The 8,552-nt window shown below is 32.8% G+C and overlaps 1 protein-coding gene across 1 annotated transcript; it reads right to left on the minus strand.

Moving 5' to 3' along the window:
- Positions 538 to 6,198, minus strand: LOC18588104 (aminopeptidase M1). Its single transcript, XM_007012297.2, has 19 exons — positions 5,928 to 6,198; positions 5,586 to 5,731; positions 5,392 to 5,494; positions 5,116 to 5,302; positions 4,928 to 5,021; positions 4,596 to 4,749; positions 4,398 to 4,502; positions 4,190 to 4,306; positions 3,976 to 4,089; positions 3,461 to 3,643; positions 2,979 to 3,267; positions 2,775 to 2,896; positions 2,599 to 2,696; positions 1,937 to 2,114; positions 1,740 to 1,854; positions 1,592 to 1,659; positions 1,430 to 1,504; positions 1,099 to 1,176; positions 538 to 881 (listed from the first exon to the last, which is right to left on the minus strand). The coding sequence occupies exons 1-19, from the start codon at positions 6,141 to 6,143 to the stop codon at positions 696 to 698; spliced, it is 2,628 nt and encodes an 875-aa protein (XP_007012359.2). The 5' UTR covers positions 6,144 to 6,198; the 3' UTR covers positions 538 to 695.

Consider the following 8,552-nt stretch of genomic DNA (forward strand, 5'->3'; position numbering starts at 1 on the left):
CATAAAAAAATTAAATGCTCAACTATTTCAGCTGCCTCAACTCTTTCAGTTAAAATGTATCAACCCCCTTCAATATTTCTAAATCGACTCTCTGTTCAATACCATTGTCATTGTGCTGTGATCTATTTCTCGACATTTGACTATATCATAATCAATAAACAAACCCTAAAACAGAGATGACATCGTTAAAATTTTTATTCACTATGTGCTGTTTGGAAAAGGTTTTATAATTAGGATAATAAAAAAGAACAGAACATTTCTCCAATAGCATACAATAGAAGGTTGTTTCAAAAACTTTATTTTCTGTTGAAAGAGAATTGTAAGGTCAAATAGTTTACTTTCCTTAAATTTAATAATCATTAAAATGCAAATTTATTTATTGATGATCAAAAGAAACCACCGGGTAGAGGGAGATTCCCAATCTACAATTCATATGAACGAATTTCTTCCTTCAATTTTCTCTTATTTAAGCTCGTCTTTTTCTTGCATATTCTTTTACTAGCATTTAGCAGTATGTGGAAAAGACACTAGACAATATGATTATCAGCAAGACTATTAGAAACTGACGACGTCCCATGCATTATTGTTCATATTACTCTGTTAAGTATGAGAACAGTAAAAAGCCACCCCAACAGCTTTCTATTCTACAACTAAAGTAAAGGTAGATAGGAAAAAAGGCACTAGAAAGATCAAACTTAGTATTTCCTGTAAGCTAACTCCAGCACGGCCTCAGCTAGATTGTTCTCTTCCTGAATGCTCTGAACCCAATTGGCATTAATGTTGACCCGCTCAAGGCTCTGCTTCAACGTTCTGGCAATTGAATGCTTTGTCCGGGTTGCAAAGAACTCCTCCACTTCCTTCACTTTCTCAAATGAAGCAAACTGTGTACAAGACAGACACGCAAGGAGGAAAGATTAAAGAAATAAAAAACACACACACACAATTAAAAAATGATATTCATGATCACATATAAATGGTCCCTCTATAGTGAGGGGTAAAATTAAACAAGTAAAACAGAATGCATAACAGACAAAACACAAATTCAGATTATAAATTATGATTAAGTTAGAGAGAGAGAAGGCAGAGCAGGGCACAAACCGGTGAGACAATTGCACTGACAAAGCGAGTTATCAGAAATCCACTTCCATATGTTTTTGAGATGAGATCCCAGTTATCCTGTATTCACATCATCAGACAGATGAGAAGAATGTAAAGAGGAAAAGAATAACAGGGGCTAAAATCAACAATATTTATGTTCTTTATATTACAAAAACTGAAGATCCCACAAGATGATGTATTGCTAAAACATTGGTTATTCACCAGCATCATACGTTCCTAAACCGTCAAGACTCAAGACACCCTTTTCTCCAATAATCTCTGCATCTTCCCCCCTCATCCAAAAAAGAAAATCCCTGATTGCTAGTATTACCTTGAGCCATGTCCATGCAACTTCACGTCCCTCCTTGCTAACAGCAAGTCCAAACACAGCATCTTGGCTGCGAACCTGAACAAAAGGGAAAATGTTATTCAGACCATCAGAGGAATTAGTTTATTAAGATCAATGGTAACCTTTCAACAACAGTTAGAATACCTCAGGAGACAGTACAAAGTTTAGAACTTCAAGAACTATACCCTGATCCGGACAAGATGCCAATGAGCCTACAGGAAAAACAAGTAATGTAATTGTCAAATTCATAGACTCAACCATCTGCATCACAATGGCAAGGATTTGTCACTACCTAAAATGCGAGTTTTCTCCTGGCTTAGATCCGTCTCTCTATAAACTCTCAAAAGAGACTCAAAACCTGCTCTGTCAGAGGAGTTGACTTGCTGCATTACAGCTACATATGCTGCCTGCAAGCAGAGAAAATAATAGTTAGCAGGTGACTATAAAAAGGGGAACAACTGTTTTAACTAATCCTTCACAATCAACAACCTTTCTTATGTCAGGAGGGAGGAGTGGTGAGTTTCTGTCATTCAAGAATGCATGAAATCGCCTCATTGCTTCTGTCAGTGTCTCCTCATGCCCAAGCATAGCAAGGGCAGTCAAAATTTCTCCTCTCAACATTGCATCCAGATGACTCTCACCTTGTTTAGCATCCCAACCAAGCTTCCTGTTAGAATTAAAACAGAAAAAAGAATGTCAAAGTAAGAAGCCAATCTTCATGGATTTATACTGCAGAGTGCTTTCCACTTGGGTCAAAAGATGCAATGAGACTAGGTCTCCATTTGCTCATGAAGAACCAAAAAAATCCTTTCTCCCTTGAAGCTTTATATAGTGGTCAAAATATGTAATAAGACCAAGTTTCCACTTGCTTATGAAGATTAAAAAGAATATGTTCTCTTCATTCCTTTGGTCAATTAACAGCCTCCAGCTCAAGCACCTAAACAGGTTGGTAACATTAATTCTTGTTTTAGATGAAGAATTAAATTAAATAAAATTGATGAGCTTCTCAACCAGTTCTCAATAGATTGTCATGTGTTGCCAGTGTTACAATCCAACCAGATTTAACATACACTTGAAGGCATCATAATGCAGCATGTCAAGCAGTAATTAAAATCACAGGGAAACTAGCATCCATATTTGAGATAACTTACTCAGCAGAATATTGGAAAAGGTTAACAAAAAATTGTTTAATGTCATCCATTAGTTCAGGTTTTGCATCTGCTGCAATTCTCCCAACCTTATACGTTATCTGCGAAAAGCAAAAGCCAGAATCAGGACTCAGAGCACAATGAAATCAAATTTAAACAAGATAAGAGGTGAACAGTACACTTATCAAGTTTGACAACACAGTATACTCAAGTTCCTCTCTGTAGGCACCCATCAAGGTAAGCAAGGAGGTCAACGGCAGCTGGCGTGCCATACAAAGTGCAAATGAATCATCAAGAATGCCTGTAAAAGGAAGAAGTAATGTTAACTTATCTCTTTTACCATTCAAGAACAATATGCGATCTAATGAAAATATTCAAATTACCAAATCTGTCAGTTGCAGTCAAGTATTTGTTTTCTATTGCATAACGAACTCTAGCTGCAAGTTCCTCATCATATTTCACCCGATAGAAGCCAGTCTGATCCACATTAAGCTTTATCCAAAAATGCGCTATACCACTTTTGTTGCTGTCAGAAAAGAACTCCTTTACATCATGAGTTTCAGACTTTGTTTGTAACAAGAAGCTTTTCTTCTTGTCATATGACCCACAACAAAAAGTTACTGGGACAATCCACTGCCCATCCCCATGGCAACCACTAGATAAGAATTGTGACTGCCATTCATCACATCAAGTGTTAGAACACAAACTTAACTTTAAGAATAACATCAAATAAAACCATCATAAAATAAAACAGCTGACAATGAATTTGAATTGAGAGGTACAATTTCAAAGTTTTAATTGAAGAGAAACCCCCAATCTTCCCCCACCTGGTCCACCCAACCAAAAGAATCAAACATAATTAAACCTGCTCAAATTCCAACTTCTGATCTTTGACTTTGACAGAGACAACTGGATACCCCTTCTGCTTTGTCCATGTATTCATTAGCTTGTTGACTGGTTCACCAGATCCCTCCTCAAGGGCAGCCCATAAGTCTTCAGTCTTTGCATTTGAGCATGCATGTTTTTTTATATATGAAGCAAGTGACCTCTGATTGCAGGAATGATTCACATGTGAATAAATCAAGTTAACTTTTGAGTTTAAGATATTCAAAGAAAAATTATCCAAATTTAAGTTCACAAATGCAATGAAGAAGATTGGAGTAAACATATGACCTCAAAAGCAATAATGAAATAAATAAATACAAATAGACTTTCCATCTGTTTTCATCAGAAATAAATACTAATAAGATAATCTTAACACTTGGAAGGTTCAAAAGATGCAGGTAAAATAAAATCAATTGCACACACAAAAAAAATGCAACAATCATTTAGAAATCAGCTGATGAAAGAATCATGATACATGTAACAAAGCAGACCAACCTGAAAGCATTCAGCACCTAAGTAGCTTTGTAGCATCCGGATAACTGATGCACCTTTTCTGTAACTTATAGCATCAAAAATTTCATCAATTTCACCAGCATGATTAATTTCCACCTGCAAAGTCAATTATTTTAAATATCAAATATTCTAGTAACAAGCAATCATACCAACCTTTCTAATGTAGAGAAAATAATCCTACTTTGTATCCATTTACCTCGATTGGGTGGGATTCTGCAAGCCCGTCCAACCTAAGGCCATCAGTACATTCATCAAGAAACTGAGTCCATATTTTCCATTCTGGAAACAAGTAATCAGTTGCCAAGTAGCTCACCTGAAAATGCATAATCATTAGTTATGCAGTTCCTAGCACAAGCTGGTTATAGTAAATAGATATGGAGACAAAAAAATCTAAAGTGCCTTACCCATGTTGCAAAACCCTCATTAAGCCACAAATGTGTCCACCATTCCATTGTCACAAGATTACCAAACCACTGGTGTGCCAGTTCATGGGCCACCACAGTTGCAACCTTAACAGCAACCAAGTAGTATTGTCAAAACATTTTGTCTGATGCAGGATGAAATAATATGATAAAGATACCAACATAATTTACAAATTTTACCCTCTGCTTATTGGCAGCTGCAGAATGCTGCTCATCATAGAGCAAAGCTGTTTCACGGTATGTAACTAAGCCATAGTTCTCCATTGCACCGGCAGCAAAATCAGGAATAGCAATCATATCCAATTTGGGAAGAGCATAGGGCACAGCAAAATATCTATAGAAGTTAACAGAATTAATTGCGAATAAATTCAGAAAATAGATTGGAAACAGTAAGCACCCATGTGAAAGAATGGCCGATAGTCTTCACCAGTTTGTATAGTAAGAGACATAAAATGTGGGAATAACAATCAATACACAAGTAATTGAATGATGAAAAATCAGAGAAAACATACTCTTTGTACAACTCTAGTGTCCGCACAGCAACATTTAGAGCAAATTTCCCTTGAGTTGTCTTCCCAACTTGACAGTATACTCGAACTTTAATCCCTGAACAGAGATACAGGTAAAATGTCAAGGCAATAAATAATAAAGTATGCCTGGGCTGTCAACGTAAGCAACAAATAACAAAGTATGATCTTACCATCTGATGTGTGATCTTCCACATAATCGAACAAACCAACAACAACTGCCACCAAATAAGTAGACATGATTGGTGATTCTTGATAAGAAACAGTTTTCAGAGGGCCATTCACTTTCTCCTCAACAACAGGCATGTTTGAAAGGGCCACTAGTTCAGATGGCACATCCAATGTGATCTTAAATGTAGCCTATAACACAAGTTTTGTCATCAAGCTTTGATGTCAAGACTAAACTTAACAAGTAATAAACAAGCTTTTAAAATAGATAAGACAATAACCTTGCAAGCAGGTTCATCCCAACACGGAAAGCATCGCCTAGCATCAGCTGGCTCAAACTGTGTAACTGCCATATTCTTCTTCTCACCATTATGCTCGTAAGTACTGAATGTCAAAATATCCTAAATTAGATAACATCCTACTCTTTTATTTACATCAAAAAGAGTGTGTGTGTATACAAGCATGAAATGGGTACCTTCTATAGAAACCTTTCATTCTGTCATTTAACACACCCTCAAATCCAATAGCCAAAACTCCCAGGTCCAGAGGAAGTGTCTCGGCAAAATCTAACACCAAAATCTCATCCTCTTCCACTAACTCTACTTCCGACGCCTCAAATACCTGCTTAACAATCAGTTACATCGAAGTAAGTTGACCAAATTTTAGTTAAACCAAAAAACAGATTACGAAATCTTACTTCGAATCCTAAAAATAACCTAAGTGAAGTGGAAATGAAGAAATGAAAAGCTCTAAAGCAATCAAATGTTGCTTTCAAACTAAAGGAAACGAAAAAAATTTTTGTCGAGATCGAGGAGACCTTGGAAGAGTTACGAGGGGAGAAGCAGACGGAGCCGGGGTTGATGGAGAGTTCGGCGGCATTGAGGACGATGAAGCGAGTGCCGGCGACGATGTCGAGGTCAATTGAGACGGTGCCGGCGAATTTGCAGGCGGAGAGGTCAGGTTTCAGCCGAATGTCGTAGCGTTTGGGGATCGCGAATTTTGGAAGACGAGGTTGCTTCTTGAATTGGTCCATCTTTTCGGGGAGATGAGTCCAGGCGAGTTAGCGAGAGAGAGAGAGTGGAAATGAAGGGTTGGAGGAGCGAGGTGGTGACTTTATAGCTTGCTCTGCAAGAGTTTCGAATCAAAACGACCTCGTTTTTACTCTTCGGAAAAATGAAAATGAAGAATCGAACATATATATTTTCGACTTGCGGTATGAAATTTTTAATTTGAATGGTTTTTTTTTTTACCTAATTCTAATTAAAGATTTATTTTATCAATTGAAATATTTTATAAATATCTTATTATTGATCTTAACATCAACCAGCCAATCAATCATTAAATCTTAGACTTTATTTAGGATAATATACTTTAATTGCAAGTTGATCAAATGTCTTTCTCACTCATATATTATGTTTTTATTCTTTTTTTCTTAAGGAATCTTAATGTACAATAAAATGAATAGTTAACTGTTGTCAATTAAAGGAATTTATTCACTTAGAGTACTATAAAAGAATATGGAATAAATATGTGACTTATTAAATGTCAAGTATTGTTCCTTTGCTTTCAAATAAGAATGTTAATGTTTATAGCTAAATTAGATGAAGCTCTAAGTTAAAGGATGGGAATCTTTGAAATACGAGGACAGAGTACACTAAAAGATTTTTCGATATTGGATGCTTAGCTGAGACAGAAAGAGACACTTTCTAACTTAGTAATTTCTATTAGTGATTAATTTTCTTCTTCTAATTAATAGAATTAAATTGAAATCAATACAGATTGGACTTTATTTTATTTTTTAATTCTTAGATAAAGCATGGTTAATGAGGAAATTATTTTGATTTATAAAGTTTTATGTAACAACTCTAGTTTAAACATTATTGGTATAATAATTTGTCGAGTCACTCATTCAAATCTTTTGTATATTTATTAAAATTATATAATCACAGTTAAAGATTATTATATAAGTTCAATATCTCATAAGTATAATACGAAAATCCTCACCAGATTGACAACTATTTTAATATTAATCGTAATGATTCAAGTCTAATTATTATTATTCTAATAAAATTTTGAGCTTAAATCACATGACGATTAAACTCAATTTTACAAATAGTAATTAATTTAAATTCTATTATAAATCTTAATAATTATATATATTCACATACGATTTTAAAATCTTCCAATCAAATTCACTCTTACCATGTATTTCAATGCATTATTCATAAACTTTGAAAACTCTATCATATTCCTCAGATAAAATGATACTACTTTTCGGTATACATTAAGATAAAAAAAAAATAGTATTCAGTAAAAAGTTAATTGTGTGAATAGTAATAACATGTGCACTAAGGAATCATAGAAAGGCAAGAACCTATATATTTTGACAAGTCCTTCTTTGTCTCAAAAGAAGGATGCTATATTCTTTGAAATTATTTACCGTTGTATGTGCTCCTTTTACTGTGTTGTTCTTATCACGACGGAATCAAGTACCAAGTTAAAAGTTGATTAAGACCTCTTAATTAGTAGAATTGAAATGTTAAACCTTTAACTTAATTCAAAATTACAGGATATAGGGTAAGAAACAAGGTGAAAAAAATAGATTGACATAATATGTGAAAAAGTATTTAAACTATTCAAAAAAATTAAATAAATATTTATGTTTTATTATATTTAATTAATGTTTTATATTTTTATTTTAAATAAAATAAAATATTATAATTAATAATTAATTAATTATTTTTAATCAAAATAGCGCATATAATCATTCTATATCTAACATGTCAACATATCAAATCATATAATATAAAATGATAAATGATAATTTAATTAAAATAATTAATTAATTTTTAATTATAAGAGATTATTTGGTTCAAAATAAAAATATAGAGTTTAATTGAATGTCATTAAAAAATTTACTTAAATATTTTTTTACTTTTTAATTAAGCCAAATAAATATTAAATTAAAAGAGTGATTAAAGATTTAAATCAAAGTTAATATGATTCTCAATTTAAACAATATTCTCATAAAAAAATATGTGACTACTCTTTTTAAATAAGAACTAGAGTGATGCACCATTTCGTGTGAGTGTTGAATTTTTTGTTAAAAATAATTTAAAATTACATAATATTATAAATAAAATAAATAATAATTAAAGAGAAATAATTTGAAATTTAAGAATGCTATAAATAATAGTTGTAATGATAATATAAAGATAATTATTTTAAAAAAATTAAATATTTTCTCTTCTCTTATTAAGTACAAATTTTTATTTAAATAATCTTTTTGAAAATATTTGATTTTTTAGGTCTTAATATATGCTAATGTTGAAATAATCATATTTTGGTAATTACATGATTCTAATAGTGAAATCAAATTCATATTGAGAAAATATAATATTTTAAAAGTAATTATTGATAAGCTACATAATTGATACAATAA

Source organism: Theobroma cacao, chromosome 9 (assembly GCF_000208745.1).
Source record: "Theobroma cacao cultivar B97-61/B2 chromosome 9, Criollo_cocoa_genome_V2, whole genome shotgun sequence".
NCBI classification, from domain to species: Eukaryota; Viridiplantae; Streptophyta; class Magnoliopsida; order Malvales; family Malvaceae; genus Theobroma; species Theobroma cacao.

What these genes read in the sequence shown, in the direction of transcription:
- LOC18588104 (XM_007012297.2), bottom strand. Translation starts at nt 6,143, where the DNA reads ATGGACCAATTCAAGAAGCAACCTCGTCTTCCAAAATTCGCGATCCCC. An exon ending in ACTTTGTACTGTCTCCTGAG is followed by an intron (nt 1,505 to 1,591) that starts GTATTCTAACTG and finishes CCTTTTGTTCAG; the next exon opens with GTTCGCAGCCAAGATGCTGT. An exon ending in TTGCATGGACATGGCTCAAG is followed by an intron (nt 1,177 to 1,429) that starts GTAATACTAGCA and finishes ATGTGAATACAG; the next exon opens with GATAACTGGGATCTCATCTC.